The following is a 20,783-nucleotide window of genomic DNA, read 5'->3' on the forward strand; positions in this document are numbered from 1 at the left end:
TATCTGCGAAAGGAAACCCTTCGCCCTCATGTTGAGGAGGAGGTAACTCCCGCCAAGGTAGGGCTGACCGTAGCGGGTGCACTTTGGACAGTACAAAAGAAGGAGATACTCCTCCACAATCGAGGCGGATATGGCTGTACCAAGCCTTTACAAGAATATACTATGGATATCTCGCAACCACGCTGGCCGGGAGAGCGGAGGCAAGGAGCTGGACGCCGATACTACTAAGATATGAGGGTGCAGTGTGCAGGTGCGAATTACCATCACGTCCTTGACACACACTCACACGCACATATATATATATATGGATTGCAAGGCGAGATGGCGAATATAGAGAGCAGTTCCTAGAGTGACCTACCCGCATTCCGGCCCTCCACCATTCACCTCATCGCCAACCACTGCCAAAACAACATCTGACGGCGTATGCTGAGAAAAAGTGCCTCAAGGCACAGACGTCGACTTCACTGACCACGCCAGTCAGGAGTCAGCATAAGCGGGCAGCGGCGGATCGCCCCGGAACTCAGACACCACCTGAGGGTATCGACTCTTAGCTAGGGCCTGGGTGGCTTTGGCAGCAGGAAGACCCTTCAGCCGGACAGCATGTGAGTTCGGAATGCAATTTGCAATTTTATGCAGGCAGGGGTTCAGTGTTGTGGGATTCCTTGGTTGGGACCAATGAATTGTTGTGCTGGGGTTCCCTGGGGGAAAACAAATGGGAATGAGCAAGGCGTTCGTAGGAGAAACGGGGGGCACGAGGGGAGGGGGTGCAGGAAGCGTGATATTATCAAATTTGACTGTTCGTCAAGGATACCGGATGAATGGGCGAATGTGAAAACAAGGTGAACATTCATTGGTGCTAATAGAAAGTCATGATTTCAAGATTTCATGGTGTTCCTGATTGGTCTAGAGAAGCCCAACGTAAGGGACGGTCAGCACGATAGGAAGATATCTAGGGTAAAAGAAAGAAAGAAAAAAATCAAAAAGAGGCTGAAGACGAAATCTTTTTCCCAAATATCCGCGCGCGCCTGGCACTTGTCGTCCCAGCTGCTCGCGGAATGCGTATCGGCTCCACCTCACTCGTTTTCTTCCCTCCTCCCTCCTCTTAATAGTAATTGATTATGATTATTTCCCAGCCGCTTTTCCGTGGCTTCAAGCCCTGACTGTCCAGGTTCACGTCCATGTCAATGTCCCTGTCCCTTGCGCCAGGGCGCCCTCTTCATCGACAAAGAAAACCAGTGCTCGTTTGGCCGGGGTCCGCATTGTTTGTGTAAAAGGATTCAGTTGAAAGAAAGAAAGGAAGGAAGCAAGCAAGCAAGAAAGAAAGAGAGAAGGAGAGGAGGAAGAAGAGAATCATAAAACAAAAAACGCCCACGAAAAATGCCTCTCTCTTGGCTTTTTCTTCTTCATTTCCTTTACGGTTTTTTCCTGGCCGGACGAGCATATAGCACTCACAACCCTCTTCTCTATGGCAGGGATCCTATCCGTACAAACATTCGCTCTCGCAAATGCTCACCTGCAACCAAAGAGAGAGTATCTGGATACATCGACAGATGCCGTCTGGCGCGATATCAGAAAATGAAAGGCATACCTGTCTAAGGGACATTCATAACATAATACAGATAGATGGGTAGGGCTGACAGAAGCCGGGAGACCTTGCTGGCCACCGGCCATGGAAGAGGGATGCATCACTCGTGGATGGCTCCATCCATGGTGGAGACATTCGGAGTGCACGGCCGCCTTCTGGAAGACTGGAAGGCCCCGCCTAGAGCACAATCTGACACATCAAGAGATTGCGAATCCGGGGTATCGAGAGATTGCTTTCTTTTTTCTTCTTCTTTTCTTTTTTTAATCTCTTGTCCTGACCATATCTTGATTTAGCAAGGAAAATATGGTGTGCAAATTTCCGAAAGCGTATCGCACTGGAGGCCCCCGCGCACCCCCCCCATTCTTTTCCACAGGTCTCTTTTCCGCATAAGGAGTGCTAAGAGTTTCAAAGCTGAGTGAGACACACGACCGAAATGAATCAATGACCGGTTCCTCGTGTGACTGTCAGGTTGCGGGGTTCTCTGTGTTTATTGCACCGTGCCAACAATAAGCGATACAAGCCAGGAAGTTGGCGAGCTGGGACCGCGAGTTAGTGAGAGGTTGGCAAAGTGTCATAGTAGCTTACATGCATTTACGCCAACACCCATACGTATCATGGGATGAGCCTTGGGCCTCTGACCCCCATGCAGGTGAGAAAGTAGTTCTAGAAAAGCGCTAGTTGACAGCGACGAACAGTCATGGAAGATTCACTTTGCCAACCTCTATTCTCATTGGCCGTGGTTTGTTTTGTGCATCCACGTTCGGGGAAATTACAGAGTTAAGTATATAAGTATATTGATCTTATTATCTTATTATCATTATCACCAACCACATCTAAAAGGGAGCCATGCGCTATCATCTTTTAGTTTAGAGAGTTATGTCGCAAACTTGCCATGCTGTGTCCACAGGAGAATGAATATCTAGATTTACAATGTGGCGTTCATCCCCACTTATCTCAAACAGAGCGTATAGTAAGTTAAAGGACAACATCTCATGTAGGTCGTTGCGAATATTTTATTTGGCAAGTAGCAAAGCATCATCAAACTAAACAAAGTAAAATAGATGAATGTATATAAGCATCAGAAAAACGTTTCATCTTAAAGCAACCCTACAACAGTACGAGATGACCGACCCTCTATAATATCATATATCATATGCACAGAAACAAAGAAAGGGATAAATAAATGAAAATGAAAATGAAAAACAGTTCCCATTGGAGGGAGATTCCCGTACCAGTAGCGCGAAATGCCGACCAGCGGGCAATATTGTTACTGAGAAGCGGAAGGAGCACACAAAATAGAATATTATCCCCTATATCAAACGCAAAAAGCGTGGGTGAAAGGGACACGAGGCGGGTTGGTAGAAAGGCGTAGAAGTGGAGGTAAGAAGATGAGCAGTTTTGTATGGGCCGTGTAAAGCCTGTGAGAAGACAGGAGATGCAGAGCCACACGATAGGAGGGGAGCCTCCTCCATAACCTGCAGACCCACGTATACATATCGATATATATATAGATATAAGCGGTATGGACAGATGGTATCAATGACATCTCCTGCTTCCCCATCAACCGTCGTTCCGTTCCGGAAAGCGGTTGATCTGTCAAACAACATCAACGTCAACGCATGCTCACTCCCTAAGCAGTAGTAGCCTAGCAGGAAAGGAACGATCCGCCAGTGACAGATGTGCGATGGAGATAGACACCATTCTCCTTAAACATGACACTAACATGTGCCAGTGGTCGCAGACTATGTCCATTCCGTTGGCTGTCTGTTTCTGTCTGTTAAAATCATGGTACACCACTGGATCTGTTTGACGTCACCGTTTTTCCTGCTCCTAGGCCTATGGGGGGGTAGATTGCTAGCATTCCATGTCTATCATATATAGCCTATGAAGGGTGATAGCAAGATAAAATAGAGACGTCCAGAGACTCATGGGAACATTTATGCTAAAGCCAGGAAGACTGGTGAGTCACCTTCTCTTCTCCCCTTTCCCTCCTTTCCCCAAGGGCAGCAGGCGAGATGGCCAGTGGGGGGGAAGGATCCTACTTGGAGTTCCCATAGCATGAAACAGTGGAAGTATGGCAGCCACTGTGATTCGATGCGTGGATGTTGATGAACCAGTGCGTGGCATAGAACTGTCGAGTAGACGGCTGGCTACGACAACTGGGTTCTTTCAGCCATCCACTTGCCATTATTATGGCGTTTCTGGAGATAGAGAGAGAACAAGCATGGCCAAGCAATGGCCGGGGGAAGGGGGCGTCAGGGTGCGACGCCCTAGGGGCCTGGTAACATTCAGGTGGAGGCTACAGGAAGCCCGATTCCGAAAGCAATCTAGGCAAAAAAGACGAGAATATATAAGTCAGCAAAATATTCCGCCATATGAAAAATAGAAAATAAAAAAAAGCCAATTAAACTTAAAGGCTCGTCTGGAAACCAATGGTGAAAAGTAACATCGTAGGTATGTATGTGTATATATGCAGAAATACAAAACTTAGCGCCTGCTTTCTGGCGCCAACAACGTCACACGAAGGAAGGATACCATGGGGGGTGTGCTCCCAAAACGCAAGAGAAGACGAGTAGGCTCCCCTCCAATTCGTGCTTCCCGGTGCGTGCTTATCCAAATTGCGCAAAATAGAATAAGAGGCGCGATCTAGACTCCCTCTTATTCGCTCATTTTATCTTCTTTCGTTTGAGAGGCGAGGCAGGGTTACAAGTTTCTGACATTGCCTAGCGTGCTTTTTCTTGGGAGGAGGGGGGATCAAAGCCCTCTCCCCACTTAACACAGTTGCATGGCTTCGCTTGTGGTCGGCTGGGATTGCTGCACTAGCGCACGTGCCAACTAGCCACCAAAACCAATATCTCCGCCCACAATCATGGGCCAAGGCTGAACCTAAAAGCGACAACTAAAAGCGCAAAGGGGAAATGATGCAATGTGACCATGACAGGGATCTTGGGAGAGTAAGAAATCTGGGGATTGTGGGAGGAGGGCTTAGAACGGGTCGTGAGATGAGAAGAACAAAATGCCCAACAGGGAGAAAAAAGAAGCAAAAACATATCATGATCATAATTCAAGTAGAAATCATCAGTGCAAAAACAGAAGCGTCATTCATTCGTCCATACCTCGCTATTTTCTCATCTTCGCGTTCTCTGGGCTCAACCTCAAGACTGCGATCGTACATTTCGTGCACATCACCGGCCGCTTGCATATTGCTAAGTACGTAGTCCTGCAGCTCCGGCACGGGGTGGAACGGGTACGGCGCATTTTGATACTGCTGAATGTCGCGGATCACCTCAGCCGTCTTGGCTCGCTTGTTGAAGTTGATCAGATGCGATTGAGTTAGTGATGGGATTCCATCCTCGATAAACGTAAGATCCGTTAGATAAACGCCTAAGTCATTGGTTGTTAACCGAAAAGATGCTCCAAAGACAAAGTTTATCGCACAAACTAGGGAGGGGAGGAATAAAGTTTACCGAAGAAGGGAATACAGGGAGGGTTAGCAAGATGTAGTGCTTCGCGATATTCGCCAAAATTTTTCGTGCTAGCCATAAGCCGCCGCATATTCTCAAGCACTGCTAATATTCGGGCGCTAACTTGGGCCCATGTTCGATTCAGTCTGTGGACAGGTGCTGTACCCAAAGCTGATATTATCGATGTTAGCGTGGAGTAGTTGTTCATTGCACGACATCGCTAGAGTTAGTTGATTAATGTCAGTTCCCATCACAAATAATGTTAAAATAACCGTTCCGCAGACAAGGCATGACGTGAAAAAAGTAGGTCATACCTCTGCAATCAAGACAAAGTGCTTAATGACAACTACTCTCCGCTTCACATCCTGCTGATGCAGTATCATCTCCGCGACCCAATTAGTCAACTGATTCGAATGAAGAATCAGTGCCTTCACATTGGCTGCTGGATCAGGCTCATCGGGGGCAAGTTTCTTCTGCCATGTCTTGTTAAGGCATTCCGTAGGTTTGATCCGGGCGTAGAGCCGGGATTCAATAATAGTAAGCTGCCTCGCGAATTCCATTGGATCAATGTCCAGGAACTTCAGCTTCTTCAGGTTCTTGGGGAGAATCGGTGGTGGTGCGTTGCCGCTTATGGTAGGAACAAGTCGTTTCGCGGAGGTATCTTGGCCACGCATACGCTGATCGATCAAGCTCAACAACTGCTGGGAGCCAGGAGTCTTTGCCTTGCCAATCGAATCTTTGACGAATGCGTATACCCGCTGCAGGAGGCGCATGTTCGCATCATCGTTGGGCTCCATCCAGTAATTCTCAAACCAATTTTTCATGATATTAACAACTCGAATCCGGATTGGGATCTGCTTTTGTTCGGTCCAAGTTTGTAAATCTGTTTTGTCCAATCCGTAAGGTGGCTGTAAAGTGAAGCGATGCACAAGCATCTCGAATAACTCAGATGCGGTTGTAAAGGAACGGTATGTGAGCAGGAACGTGGAGTTGAAGGACGTGTCAAGTTTGTCATGGCGCGTGAGATGTTCCACCAGGCCAGCAAGCGTACCACACTTGAGCGTCGGTACTTCTCCTTTGTTGTCGTAGAAAACTTCCGATTCGTGGTCAATGTTCAAATACCATTGCATTGCTGGTTCTGTTGGGATGGTATCACCAAAAAAACGCTGCGCTTTATCGATATTTGCTCGACTCTTTACGGGTTGCCTATCAGCTGGAGGATAAGCCGAGGGCTTTCCTATCGACCCCGACGGAACTTTTGACAAGCTAGCACCACCAATGTCTCGAGCTGGAGGCGCTTCTGAAGGAGCTTGCTCAAGGAGTAGCGTGAGAGAAAACCCGATTTGGGCTACATAATTCTGTAGTTGACGCGTAACCGACCTTACACCGGCCAGTCGGGTTTCGAGGGTATCGCCTCTCATTTCTGCCCATTCATCACCCAAAGGGGCGGAAACAGCCTGGCAACTCAGGACTAAGTCAGCGATACCATCATATGCGCGTTGTTTTTGAAGGCTGTAGTCGACTAGTTGTGGATTCTGAGAACCGCGTTCCAGTGGAGAAAGATCAATAGATTCCACAAGTGACATCCACGGTTGAAAGCATTCGACCACTCTAGAGCAAGCAGCGCAGACCGTATCTGCGATCGCCAGGTGTATTCTGGGGGTTATAGTCTTCTCCGACAGAGACAGATTCTCTTCCAATCTTCGTGTGCTAGCTGCAAGCATATCCTTCAGGTTTTCAATTCGATCAACGATGTTCGAATTGAGTACCACAGTTGGCTCGAGTCCCGGGTCTTGATTTTCGTAGTCTAAAAATGTAGTTGGATTTCGAATTCCCACGTTGTTGTTCTGCCAGTGGCCGCCAGATGAGCTTCCCTGGACAAAGCCAGGAACTAGACGACTAATGTCGTCGCCTCGTTGTTGTTTTGCAACTTCGACATAACCATAGACGCCATGCAAAACACCTTCAGCCTCCTGCAAGCACTTGGCATCCGAATCTGGGCCCCGCCAGTCAGCTGCAGCAATATGGGACGAAAGGACAAGTTTCGAGAATTTGGACATCATATCGCGGAAATGCGGATACAATGCTTTATTCGTTGAGATTATAGAAGGATTGCCAGAGTGATTATCAGTAGTGTCCGAGCCTGCAGCGAGCAGCATCCTGAGATGATCAGAAATATCTTCAGCCCGTCTTACGTATTGTTCGCGATGGCCTTCCATTATCGCACGCCTGTAGGCATCGATTGCTTGGCGCATATTCCCAACAAGCTTATTCCAAGTAAGGGGAGTAGACGAGCCGTCATCGAGGAAAAGACGAGGAATAGTGGACAAGATAGACTGGGCAGAAAGTCTCTCGTTCTGAGCGGGCTGAGCATTCGCAGCAGAAGAGAGCACGCCACTATTTGAAGGCAGCTGGCTGCTGCTGCTAGGAGGCGACTGGTGAGGGTGTTTAGACTCAGAATATGATTTTACTATGGGCGACGCATTTATCGAGTCTAGCGAGGTAGCAGGGGAAACACCGTCCGAAATAAAGGACCGTCGACGTCGTGACTCAGAATCGTGTGAAGAACGTATTAAGGATTCGCCTTCAGCCTCCGATCCCGAGCCATCGTAATCATCCTCATCACGATCGATCCCCCCAACCATCAACTCTGGCGGGGGCCGAGTCTGTTCAGGAACAAATATATTTGTTCTATCGCGTGGGCCAGTTTCTGTAGCGGACATGGGTGACTCTAGCGGGAGTTCCGCCGTGCTTCGACCGGTCAAGGTGTTGAAGTAGAATAGCCGTCCATCAGCTGTGGCCTGGGGAATCCAGAAGGCTGCTTCTTCATGTTCTGAGCCTCTTGTTCCTTCGATGGGGAGGATTGACCGTTCGTCTTTGGGGTTTCCTTCCGAGTCCAGATCATCGTCGTCGTCGTAGTCGTCAGCGCCGGATTCCGCGCTGATGTCAGCGCCTTCATGGCCAAAGTGGCCACCACCCAATCCTATCGAATCCGGGTCTGTTACAACTGCGCAGTAGTTGCTCGGGAACCAGCCGCGCACGTCCCCCATGACGCCATCCCACCATCCAGTATCCAGCTGGTTAAGGACCTGTATAATGTCGCCTTGACGGAAACTGAGACTCGTGTGGTCATCAGCAGTATAGTTATAGAGAGCACGAACGTATAAAGCAGGCGGAGATTCCACTGGAGAGTTATATACTATTTTATTTGTTTTCCTTGTCAACAAGAACCGCGGATTATAGAAGGAATAAAAGGGACTTATGCAGGTTTAAAAACAAAGAGGAACTTGGGAAGAAAAAGCAAAGCATTACCTTCTTCAGTTACCCTGTTATTATTCATACCGTATCCATCGTTTCCATGATGTCGTGCCATGTCTGCGTGATAGGAGTGGTTGTTGGTGGAGTGGTATTGTGAGTTGTCGTTGGATGACAAAGCTTCGTCTTCAGTGTAGTGGAAAGCAGCGGCAAAGGTGCCGGGTTTCGCATTCAAAACGGACTTTGAGTTGACCGTGAGCGGGACAGCAGATCGAGAAGAGTACATGGCTTGGCTAATTTTCCCAGGGGAGAGAGAGGAATAGGAGGATCGAGGAAAGGTTAAGGTCAGAGAAAGGAGCTGTGAGTATTTCTATCGCATCGTCGTGAAGGGTCGGTTATTTTGGTTGTTTCGATGTTGACAGGTTTATTATCGGTTGATAAAGAAGGTTAAGGGGGGAGGGGGGAATAGGCGGTTTCAAGCGTGCTGGTTATTTCCTCGTGATTTCTCCTCCTTTTTTTTCCCCTTTCTCTGGTTGTATGAAGTTTATTTGCCGTCCCTCTCAGTTCGATTGGGGGAATGGTTCGAGAGCAATCGAAGGTCGGACAGTGGTTCGCAGATAGAATGGTATTACCAGTCACAGAACGCACTACTGCGAACACAGACAGGAGGCACGAGTAGAACCACCCACGCCAGGCGATTAAATGGTCCAACCAGGACAGAGAGAGAGAGCGAACGGGGTGGAGAAAAAAGAACACTAAGGAAGAGGCGAAAACACCGAAAAATGGAAGAGGGTTGGTTTGAAAGACAAGGTTGGAGTTTGGGCCGGGAGGAATAGCAATAGTAAAGGGAATGAATGGTCCTTCGAGCGCTCGTTATATTCGACAGAACTGTACGACGGATGGGCAGCGAAAAGGAGTGGGGTTGAAAGAGGAGTCAGCGTGGGTCGAGCGAGAAAGGGAGCAAGGCGACGGATGGGGACGACAGAATCCAGGGCCGAGATAGAAACACACGAAGGAGGAAAAACGGCTGGCAAATGGGCGGAGGATGAGAGGAGAGTGTGTGTGAGCATGAGAGAGAAGTGAGGGTGAGGGTCAGAGTGAGGGTGAGGGTGAGAAGCGAGGAGGTGAGAAGGAGGGTGAGGTGAGCGAGGGTGAGAACGAACACTCAGGCGGCTTCAATGGTCAGCCGAAGGAAATTTGGTTAGGCAGCGCAGGGAGCCAAGGGCGGAGAGAATGGGGCTGGATTGGGGGAGGACGCAGGGAGCTGTGTGCCACGGCAGATCTGTCGCAGCTATCGTCTTCTGCCACTGCTGCTGCTGCTTCTTCTTCTTTGACGAAGGATAGCCGACTGTCCGTCTTGTTATTGATTTATTATTTTCACTATTGCCGTAGAAAGAGAATGCGTGGAATCTAAACTGTGGATGTGAAGATTGGAACTTTAGTGTCAGCTTCTGAGCGAGAGGACTTCTGTGCTCTGTACTCCGTACTTCATGGTATGTTGTACCGTACAATACACGAACCAGCTTATTTTACAGGAGTGGTGTCCGGATTATCTCAACTGTGAAAATGGCCGACAGAGCCAGGCTTGGTACTTTTCCTGGTACTTCATAGTCCCGTATACAGATCTATCTATCTATCTACATATATATACAGGCTGTGCTTGATCTTGGGCTGCAAATGGGCATTCAAATCGGCCTTGACCTTTCACCACGAAGCCCGTGCTGGAGCAACCCAGGCCCCCGTAGGCCTGAGCTAGCCGGCGTTCCACTGCAAACAGATCCACTGGTGGGAGTGGATTGGCCTTCTCATTTTCTGTTTCCCGGGAGTATTTATTCTACGAGGAGAGGATCCAGCTAGAGCAACACAATAATAGTGAACAGTAGTAGCAAAGTCCACGGGTGGCAGTTGATCCTACGGATAAGGACGTCGTCGAGACAGAGAATTCAAACAAGACCAGTGATACTGACTTACTTCCCAGCAGCAATAATTGAAATCAAATATCGAACCATCGAATCCTACTAGTAGTTGTACGCAATATTGGATTGAGATTGGTTAACCTCATTCGAACAAAGTTGAGTAACTCTAAATCCATGCCTCCTGCAAACGGGCAACCAGCGTTTTATCGGGAAGCAGGATTCTCCTCGTTTTCCTCTTTTTCATATCTCTGGCAGACAAAGCCCAGGCTGGCTATGGATGACAACCCACACTTCTTCCCTGAGCGAGCGACGGACAATTCTACATCCTAACCAATCAGGGTCTTGTTCCATGGCGTTTTCGGCTGCCAGGCATCCCCTAGTTATCCCAATCCTCGCCGCAGATATCTCTCCCCCCAAGCCCACCCTAAACAGACTGTTTCTTTTTATCTCTATCCGCAATACAATGGTGTCCCCATACGAGCCATATCTTTTTCCCCCACAACACGGATTTGTCACTTGGCATGGGGTGGACCCAGAGTGTCGTTTGCTGGGATAATCACAACTCTCCAGCTCTCCCGATGTTGAGGAGGATGACTTGCTTCCACACAAACATTCTGCTTGGGGGAAGTCTCATTTTGCTCCAAGTCAGATAACAAACCGACTCGAATCTGGATTTTGCGCGTTTCTTCGCGGTATATTCAATATAAACAGAGGCATTTTTTGAGACTCATCGCTGCAAGACTCGCAGATCTGAAGAGTGAGAAACTAAATGTCTAATCACGGTCTTGAGTTGAGTCTGCTCGAGAGCAGTTAGGAGAACATACATATTCACAAACTGGTACATATATATATACATGTACATCAAGAGTGTGTGATGTTGTATGGACTACCTCCATGCCCATGACAAGAACTTGAGGATGTAAATATCTCCTACACAGGTTTTTCATAGTCGTCTCTAAATGACTCCTTCTCTGCGAGAACATGCATGCATGGAACACAACACATTCATGGCCGGCGACACCTTCCCCCCGTCTGCAATTTATAGAAACTGGAAAGTAGCGCGGATGCATACATACATACATACATACATACATACATACATACATACATAAGTTACACACTTTACATACTTACCACAGCCTCCGGGACTGAATTGGATTCAACTTTGGGGGGGGGAACGGGGTGCCCGCTTGGGCTTTATGTATGAAACATACGCATACAGGAATGAAGCCCAATATGTTTGGAATGCCATTCATTGACTATGGAGTTGAGATAGGTTCCTACCGGTTCGTGGGAAGCGTATTTTGTTGGGCATAAAGGGGCCCCGGGTTTGAGACTCTACTACACGGCGTATATAGATAGAATTATAGATGACGAGCTGCTGGCTGGTATTACTCTGTGGGTGTAGTACACCACATGGATGTATCTTGTACTGTAGTTAGATGTACCACACCAGTTGTCGTGTTTTCGAGGCTGGAGATTCAGGGGCTCCGGATTACCAAAAGAAAGAAAGAAAAAAAAAAAAAAAAAAAGCACATCGCTCTCGAGAGTCAGCACTTGACATTTAATGTTTGTAAATCCTGACTAAACGAACATGGAGAAGTTTGTAATATCCATACAATAGTTACAGATAGCAAATCCGATTGGAAGTCAGAGCAAAATAAAATAAAATAAAATAAAATAAAATAAATAACAAAATGATCAGGAAAATTAATAACTATCGCATGGACACGAAACATGCCCACGCAGGCCCTGTTTCAACTTTATCCTCTCTCTCTCTCTTATATGTAAGTCGTCGATCCCGAACTCCCGCCCCTGCATTTGACCTTCATGTCGAGTTGAGGAACCACAGAGAGCGCCCATACAGATACCTCCCGCTGTCCCATCCCACACCCAGCTTAGCCGGACTGGTCGCCCGATCCCTGATCCTGGGAGTATTCAGTACGCAGCGCAGTGTCAATCAATACTACATACATAACATACCAGCCTTCATGGTCAAGATGGCTCGCAAGGCTGAAAACAACAACCACGCTGTCTAAAACCTGCGCTTTTTTTTTATCTGTTTTGGTTCATATGCGTCTCCTTCATTTTGTCTGTGGGCCTCTTTTGGTCTTGTCATAGACTATACAGGAGTTTGAAAAGCTATCTATGCAGTATAGATCTGTGCAAATCTGGCTATTGATGCTGGTCAGGATGTTAGTAGTCCGACTCTACCGGAAGTCATGACTGCCAATGGGGGCGATGTTGACAGGGCTCGGGGGGATGCGGGGGGAGAGAGAGCTGATTAGGGCGATTGGTTAGGGGGGATTTAGTGCAGTGTCTCTGACCTCTCCTGTTAGCAGAAATCAACTGCCGATGAGCCTGTTCGTTCTTTGAGGCTTCGATGAAGCAAAATGGCCAATGAATGGAATGCTTGATCTGCAGAGTAAGCAACACCCCACAATCCCTCCCCTGGCAACGGGATTGGAATACGCTAGAAGTTCCTGCGTAGAACCTGCAGATGCGAAGAGAAGGGGGAAATCCTCTTCTTCCTTGCTCTGGCTGGGTCGTTTTATTCGTTGTGCTCGGTATGAACGCCGACGTACAGTGCGTGGTTAGCTTAATATTACATGGGTCGTTCCGTTGCTCCAAGGCTTGATAGAACTGATATCAACAGGCTCCTGTGACGGGTAAGCTATTTGATATCGCCCTCCACACATGGATGCTGTGAACTTTACGGGGTGCATGCATATACGGCACTTCAATCGAACCGCATGGCGGCGGTTATCCACGTTTTATTCACCCCGTATCATCCACCAAGTCTTGCCCGCGCCCTCCTGTGCGTGTATCGAGTTGCCATCTTCCTTCATTCTCAATTTCTCAATCGCTCCATTTCAATGGCCCCTCTCAAAAATGTTCATGTACTGGGCATAAATTTTCCACGATTTATCTCCTTCACCTCATGTTGGCTTCGGCAGGGTTGAATGTAACGTCTCTCTGCACCCGTGCTGGCAACTGCCAATATGGTAATTAGCAGCAGCCTACGGAGCATTGACGCAGCATGTCCATCGGCATCCCTGAACCATGAATCGTGAACCATGCCCCATGGACGTTGGGTCGCCGAGTGTCGACCTCGCTAAAACAGCCGCCTCTTCCAGTTCCTGAATAATGGTAGCGGTCGAGCGGCTGGCTGGGGTAATCCTGCTCATCCCACCTAGCACTTCGGACCTATGACTCTGGAGTGAAGTCAAACGTAGCGGATCTGCGAGCGCCCAGAGCAAGAGTTAGGTGCCACCCCACCAATTGCATGTGGTAGATGAGATGGCTTGGTCTGGCACACCTGTGAAGTTTCCGATTTCGCTGATAGTCGTTTTTGTTTTTCTTTTATTTTATTTCCCCCCCCCCCTTCTCCCCTGGAGGGGAAAGCAGGATTTTAGTACAAAAATGGAACGAGAGGAAGTGGATTTCTGCGTGCTTGCAGGGATGGGCCCCTGTGGCTTTGGAAGGGAACAGATGAAAGCATTCAAAAATCCAAGAGTTAGTTAATGTTATTTTCCCTGTACATAATCAGCCATTGTGCGTGGGATATCTGGTAAACCGATTGACTAGGCATTGGTTCATCAGAACCCTCTACGTGTAGTGCCAAATTCGCCATAGTTCAAGCTCTCACAAACAGATCCATATAATACTGCAGCGGCGTCTACCGCATGCATGCTCGCGTGGCTTCAAGGAAAATAGGCCCAAAAAAATCAAAGCATTGAAGTCCAGCGGTGCTCGAGGTCTTTATGATATTCCTACCTATGAGGGAATTTCAAGGGTTCTTTCGTGTTGGCAAGCGGCCCTCCCGGACCTCATGGGCAGCATTGAACTTGTCTCTTGGGACTTTTCTGTTGTAATTATCGGCTGAGGGGGAGAGAAATCCAAACCAATCCCTGCCTTTTCAAGATTTCTCATTCGTTGCTTGCTGATGATGCATCTGCAGGTGTTCCGCGATGTGACGTGATTCAGAGCAGACGGCCCTGGAAAGAGGACATTTGGACCAGAAAGATGGAGTAAGCGAGTGAATTGGATATTTGTGGACATTTGTGGACGTAGGGAAACCTTTTTCTTATTTTCTCTGTCCAGTCTCAAGCTGGAGAGTCGCATGAACAAAAAATGGAAAGAAAATGAATAATGAATGCTGATACTTTTTTGCTTTTTTCTGCTCAAGATCTCATTGGTCCAACCTAATCTGTCTCATTAGACCTTCCAGAAGGTCGTTGTAGCATCGGGCTTCTTCTCTCTCCGCCCCCACAACCACCCCCCTGGCCCCCTTACTGATAAGTGCTCATTATTATCCCGGGCGGAGTGGGTGGTCAGCGTTACTTCCAGAAAATTCTAGGAGGGGAGGCGAAGGGGAAACCTTGAGCAATACCTGGGTTCTGAATCTCCATTGATATTATCACCTGCTCGTATTCAGCTATGTACCGGCTAACAATCTCCACGAAGATATGCAGGTAGAGACTGTGGAAATACTTTGTTTGCTTTGTCTCTATTAAGGGCGATGTTCTGACGACGGAAGCAGCTGAATGAAAGGGAGCCACAGTGCACTGGCTAATATTTCAACCCTGGGTTCTCCCGTGTACGAAGTATATCGGCTGGAAATATTCCACAGCCATGAGATAACCTGGCATGAATAATATCTCCAGACTGAAAGACGCGACATAACTTCGAGTTAGGCTGGGTTAAATTCGACTGGCATCACGGTGCAGGGGCAGATTTCCGCTCACGCCGCTCCGCCCTCCTCCCTTCTAGCGGAGGAAAATCCAATCCGCCAGCAGCCTTCCCATAATGAATCAGAAACCACCTCCAGGCACTTGCCATGTCAATGGCCATGCTAACGAGTTCGCAGCGTTCAATTCTTTCGAGTCTATAGCAGTTCTAGCGTCCAAGGCATTATTAATTAAAGGTTATATAGCTATATCAAATTTACCTACAACACAGGACCTGAATGGGGCATTTATCCTGTGAATAATCCCTGCTACAAGGACACATATATCGCTCCTGTGCTAGATATAGGGATATATGGCCGCATCGTTGCCCTCTCCTTTTATTGCCGCACTGATGACGAGCAATACTTCTGATATGGCCCATGATGTCATGTAAAAAATTTAGATATCGCCTTCCAAGTCAGGTAAGTGTATGGCGCAGAAGAACTTACATCCTGGATGGGATCCCGACCTGTAACTATTGATTGTATCATCAGCACAGGCGCCATATTGAAAAAGATCAAGCTGTTTGAAAATATGTTTTAACCCCATATCAACCAACTAAACTCACGTCGGTCAACAGTGGCTAATTCGTCGGGAAAGAAGGGCCTATCAAGAAGGCCACAGGTGGCTATTCCTTAACATAAAGGACTCCTATCACACCAAAAACTGCCCCTGATTGATTTTCGCCTTGAGCGCAAGCCGCGAGATTCTAGCATTCCTCACAGGCAATCCCGAAGATACTCGATGATTAACAACCACTGCTTACCTTCCATAACTATTTCACATCAAGCAGGCTGTTGGTTCTGCACCAGAATGCCACACACGCGATGTTTTCTGTTGAGTTCTGATTATTCCAAAATTAGACGCCCCGGAACTGATAGAAAGACCCCTGAAACCAATACTGGAGACTTCGCTTTTACTATTTATCTGAACATTGACGGAAACGGAGTGCTCGAGCATCTCTAACCTAAAAATGGCGTCCCAGTTGCGCTGGGGGGTGTGTGTCTGGGAATATCATGAGTTAGATACAGACTGGAAGCTGGAAGATCTCATGGCGGTGGTGGAGAATTATGACATCGCAAAAGAAATTCTCAAATTCAAAGACAAACCATGCGATTTTCGCCCTTGGCGGGATTTTCCGGTATCATATCGAGCTGCATAATTTCCTCAGCCGCGTGCCACTGAGTTCCCTGGCCTACCGCCTTTCTCGTTCCCAAAACTTGACAATGTGGACATATGCCAATTGCTTGGTCAATTATTTCACACATCTTTGGACGAGGCCGCGAGGGGTAATTAATGATGGTTTCATTTGCGGTGGGCAGGATGAGCGGCAGTTTCCAGCCCTAGTCGCCAGAGCTCAGAACGGGGACTCTTATCCAGCAATTTCTGTCCAGGAATCTCAACAATTTCCTAACATGGGAAATGTTGCGCTATCTCCTATTCTCACTCCGCTATATCCTCCACATAGAACCCCAAGCTCACCTCCTGCAGCAGGCTGGTTTCTTTCTCCTCGTCGCCGCTCAAGGCTAGGTGGTTATTTAAACCCTTCCTTCCAGAGTGAGATCGATGCAATTGTTGAAGAAACAATTTTGGATTCTAATGGATGTTGGCTTTGCTTTTAGCGAAATCGAAAATATGTTGCTAACAAACAAGGAGTTCTGAGTGCGACAAATGGCGGATCATGACACCCATTCAACCAGGCGCAATAGATTTCGCAGTGTGCAAGCGTAGAGTGATCACCCCTGTTATTGGTTCCTCAAAGTCTGTACACACGATTTTGGAAGCCCCTTGTGAGACGGATATATAGATGTATAGGGGAACGAATAAGCAATGGACTATCTCAAACGTGAAATCAGTGACTCGTCCGTGTTGAGGACCTGGATATGCTTCCAAGCTGTGAAGCATTCTTTCACAGGGGTATTTATTGAACCCCCCTTCAAAGAAAGGATACTGGCTGGTTGGATAGAGGTAGTTCCGAGGAAACAAAGACTGAAACACCGAAGGGCGTGAAATCGGCAGGGAACATGGGGGCAAACACGACTATTCCATGCAATTGGATATGGATGCCTTACGCTGTAAATGACACAATTATGCTGATTGTCGAAGATATTTCGCAGTCAGTCAGCGTATCGCTGGAGGGTGGTCTTAGGCAACGAAACCTGGCAACCCAGTCTGCACTGTGTCAATGGTCCGATAAAGATTATCAAACCTCTCAGAGCCGGGTATATTCCCCACCCTCGCATGGATCCCGGTTTTCTCGAAATGCTCAGACTGCTAAATTCGCATGAGCTTTCTCATCTCTGCGATTCTTTCTGTCCGCAACCGAAATTCGTATTTCGTAGAGACGCAACACCTGTCGGCATTCACCCTTCCGCCCTCCGGCCCACCAGCTATCGACGGTGTTTAATCCGCTCTTCCCGTCTGTGTGAAGATATATATCTATCCACTTCAGAATCCCTTCTTGCCAAAACTGGCAATTCTCGAACATGCCTTCAACCGCCGGGCTGAACGTAGCCATCTACGAGGATCGCGGCATATACAAGCACTGGCTCCTCTTCATCGACGGGCCCACGGAGGCGGAAAAGTTCATTCTTCAGACCATGAGCTGCTCGGGCAACTACCGATTTGAGCTGGAAAACCTAGACGCTCATAAACTGCTGAACCTCTCGGAAATGGTCCATCTGTGCGACGTGGATACATCAGAGATCAGGGCCATTACGGACGTGGCCAGGGCTGCGGTTGTGCATAATAAATATCCCGGATATAAATGCCAGGACTACGTTCTTGATCTCCTGGACGGCTTGGAGGAGAAAAATATTATCGATGGTGATGACGCGGGTTATAAGAAAAGCAAGGAGGTTGTCAAAAGCAAGCAGGAAGGGTTGGCATGGATGAATGGGAGGCGGCGGCCGGTGGCTGGTGGAACATGATAAATGTTTTTTCCCGTTCGTTGTGTTTGTATGATTGATGATATATGTATGGTTGATGGATCGCTGACCGACCACCCTACACCCCATATTTTTTCGTTGTTCTGTTTAGTTGTTTCGTCCCTTTGCACTTAACATATAACAGTGCCCATTGTAATTTTCCTCCAGTTGCCTTGGTTATTCCCGTTTTGATGCTGCATCATTGTTTGATATTCGCGATATTACATAGATAGAACATATGACCAGCCTGTATAGCCAGCCCTAACAAATAGCTTCGGGGGGCAGCCATGAGAAATCTCAACCCACAGAGATCTCATGGAAGTTCTTCTCTTGCAATTTCTTCTATTCCGCAGCTTGATCTACCTTCCTTGATGCCAACATTTTTATCTCGAGGGCCCTGATCACTTCTGTGCATGAATAACCTCAAATGCGATTGACAAGAGAACTAAGGGGGATGGATGAATTAAATAAAGATAACCGTTGAGACATTTGATTTGTATTTTTCTATAGTAATAATATCCAGTGCACAGGTGTTATTGGCAACCTAGCATTTTGTTTTCTTTGGCTGTAGCTTGAGACGGGTTGCTTTTCATTCATTCTCTCTCTCTCTCTCTCTCTCTCTCTCTCTACCCCTCTCTCTACCCCTCTTCCCCTCTTCCCCTTCTTCAGTGGTTCACCCGTTCATTCAATTTTCTCAAAGAAACATCCCATGGATGAAAACCGTGACCGAATCAATTCTCGTGCATGAGATCATCTGTAACTGCACTGCATCCACTCTCTCAGTGGAGGTGTTATTGATAAAATATCCTGCGCCGTCGCGAGCCGTCTCAAATGTGGGGAACAAATTCAATCAATCAACAAAGAGAGGGGGAGAGAGCGAGAGATGGAAGTGAAAGGAAAAACATAAAATAAATAACTAAACCCTTCCCCCTTACCTACCTTCTCCCTCAAGCATTCTTCCAACCCAGTGATCGAAAAATCAACAATCGGCGAAAAAAAAAAATTTTTAAAAAAATAAAATATATAAAAAAGGGCCCAGAACCCAGGTAGTCAGTCAGACTGAACGGAATACGCTGCACAGAGGAACGCGGGAACAAGAACGAGTTCGGTTTCGGGGAACTTGTTCCTGAATCCCTTTTTTTTTCTCCTTTCGCAGTTTGCGTACAAAGTAAGTTAGTTAGTTCTGCGAAGTTAGTCCAGGTTTAGCTCAGGTGGCTTCAGGGTTAGTTTGGTTAGGTTAGCTTTGGTGTTGTAACCGTTAACTGGTATCATGGGAGAGAACAACCAGGCGGTGGAAGAGGCTGGACTGGTGGGCTGGAGGGGTGCGTTGGAGGGGTGTGCGGGTTGATGATTCTTCCGTGTTCTGGGGGGATTGATTGTTTCTTCCAAAAAAAAAAAAATAGAAAAGAAAAAAGAAAAGAAAAGAAAAAATTTATTTTCTTTCCCTTTGTTTCTTGACCTTGGCGATTGAATGACGGCCGTCCAAGAAGAATGTGATAGTTGGATTTACATGACATGAGGATTAAAGGTAAAATAAAATATGAGGAAAAGCAAAACGGTTGAGGCAAAATGGGAGATCTAGAATCTTGGATGCACTTCTTACTATTCACCGTGAATAGTTCACATTAATTAATTATTGCCCCATTGGGCGGTCATCACATCAATCCCGACGCCCACCAGCAAGTTATCGTGATTAAAGAAGACCCACATCGCGAGCCGTATTTGACAAAATCTCATTGGAAAATCAAGATGAACGACGCCCCCGATCTTCGTTCATCTCCTGCGTATGTCCTCTGTGCAGGACAACCCTCATTCTCTCATCTGCCCCGCCATCTCCTCTGCAGTTGCCACAAAAATATCGAATTCGATCTCCCTTGCCCACTTCAAAAAAAAAAGAAAAGAAAAGAAAAATCTCATCTATTATTTCAATCAGGGGGGACACATACCCGAGCACCTATACCCCCCCAGGCAATATCAATAGTTACAATCTTTAGTTAACTATAACTAACAATGGCTATAACTATCATCACCACATCACCATAACCATTAAAAATCAGCTCCTCCCCTTCCCTCTCCAAGAATAAACCCGCAACCAACCCCTGCGTCACACAAGGCGGTGAGAACTCCCCGGGCTCGGCATCCATCCTGCCAGCAAGCCTGAACGACTACTACTACATGGTAGTTGTGGTCATCTGGAGACTGTAGTCGATTTTCAACCTGCGTTGTTCAACTCCACACGCAGTCGTCCGAACTAGTACTCCGTAGTTTTTGCTGGTGATGATGTGTTCAACGCGCCGCCCCTCCCCCCACAAAAAAACCGGCAAGAAGTCGAGTCGTCGTCGATAAAAACAGGAGCTTTCTTTAGCTGTTCTTATTTTTGATTTGATTTGATTTTTACTTTTTTTTTTTTCGGTGTGTGTGTGTGCGCGTGTGTGCAAGCAAGGAGCTTATGACTTAGCTAGCGGCATGCAGTCATGAATTGGGCCCGCTTGTTCAGGCACCGGGTCTGACTCCGGTCCGATTTGACTGGGTTTAAACGTGTTGATCGGTTCTTTTTTTTTTTTACCTTTTTTTTCTCGTTTCGTGAAAGTGTTCGGCACGTTGGTTGGAAGAGGGGTATCACTGTTATTGTTATCATTGTTACTCGTTTCAGGTTTTTGTTAGTTTGATGGGATTTAAGAGCATTGATAAATAAGTATACCCCTGTGTACGGAGAGGTTTTCTTGTAAAAAAAAAAATACTTGAATAAATAAAACAAGTGGATAAGTGGGCCAGTGTTTTTGCAGGGGTTCCTCCCTGGCTCGGCACGCGGGCGGGAGGGAAGGGAAGGGAAGGGAAGGGAAGGGAGTAGCCGGAGAGAAAGTTAGTTAAGTTCAAGGACGAACAGACAGACGGACCATGTCGTG

General features: G+C 47.3%; 6 protein-coding genes across 6 annotated transcripts; 3 read left to right on the forward strand and 3 right to left on the reverse strand.

The window, feature by feature from the left end:
• Positions 1 to 1,377: 1,377 nt before the first annotated feature.
• Positions 1,378 to 2,884, forward strand: HCBG_07533 (uncharacterized protein; the record flags this gene model as incomplete). The annotated part of the gene is made up of 6 exons (XM_045434582.1): positions 1,378 to 1,530; positions 1,624 to 1,803; positions 1,879 to 2,000; positions 2,110 to 2,242; positions 2,451 to 2,555; positions 2,792 to 2,884. 6 exons carry the CDS (start codon positions 1,378 to 1,380, stop codon positions 2,882 to 2,884), a joined length of 786 nt encoding a protein of 261 aa, XP_045284789.1.
• Positions 2,885 to 3,659: 775 nt separating this feature from the next.
• HCBG_07534 (uncharacterized protein) lies at positions 3,660 to 3,971 on the forward strand (the record flags this gene model as incomplete). Its single annotated transcript, XM_045434583.1, has 1 exon — positions 3,660 to 3,971. One exon carries the CDS (start codon positions 3,660 to 3,662, stop codon positions 3,969 to 3,971), a length of 312 nt encoding a protein of 103 aa, XP_045284790.1.
• A 678-nt stretch (positions 3,972 to 4,649) lies between these two features.
• Positions 4,650 to 8,590, reverse strand: HCBG_07535 (cell division control protein; the record flags this gene model as incomplete). Its single annotated transcript, XM_045434584.1, has 4 exons — positions 4,650 to 4,969; positions 5,170 to 5,269; positions 5,364 to 8,248; positions 8,392 to 8,590. 4 exons carry the CDS (start codon positions 8,588 to 8,590, stop codon positions 4,650 to 4,652), a joined length of 3,504 nt encoding a protein of 1,167 aa, XP_045284791.1.
• Positions 8,591 to 13,240: 4,650 nt separating this feature from the next.
• HCBG_07536 (uncharacterized protein) lies at positions 13,241 to 13,912 on the reverse strand (the record flags this gene model as incomplete). The annotated part of the gene is made up of 2 exons (XM_045434585.1): positions 13,241 to 13,461; positions 13,834 to 13,912. The coding sequence occupies 2 exons, from the start codon at positions 13,910 to 13,912 to the stop codon at positions 13,241 to 13,243; spliced, it is 300 nt and encodes a 99-aa protein (XP_045284792.1).
• Positions 13,913 to 14,939: 1,027 nt separating this feature from the next.
• On the reverse strand, positions 14,940 to 16,110 carry HCBG_07537 (uncharacterized protein; the record flags this gene model as incomplete). Its single annotated transcript, XM_045434586.1, has 4 exons — positions 14,940 to 15,119; positions 15,400 to 15,425; positions 15,775 to 15,955; positions 16,060 to 16,110. The coding sequence occupies 4 exons, from the start codon at positions 16,108 to 16,110 to the stop codon at positions 14,940 to 14,942; spliced, it is 438 nt and encodes a 145-aa protein (XP_045284793.1).
• A 1,326-nt stretch (positions 16,111 to 17,436) lies between these two features.
• HCBG_07538 (uncharacterized protein) lies at positions 17,437 to 17,880 on the forward strand (the record flags this gene model as incomplete). Its single annotated transcript, XM_045434587.1, has 1 exon — positions 17,437 to 17,880. The coding sequence occupies one exon, from the start codon at positions 17,437 to 17,439 to the stop codon at positions 17,878 to 17,880; it is 444 nt and encodes a 147-aa protein (XP_045284794.1).
• Positions 17,881 to 20,783: the final 2,903 nt, after the last annotated feature.

Source organism: Histoplasma capsulatum (genome assembly GCF_000150115.1).
Source record: "Histoplasma capsulatum G186AR genomic scaffold supercont2.12, whole genome shotgun sequence".
Lineage (NCBI taxonomy): Eukaryota > Fungi > Ascomycota > Eurotiomycetes > Onygenales > Ajellomycetaceae > Histoplasma > Histoplasma capsulatum.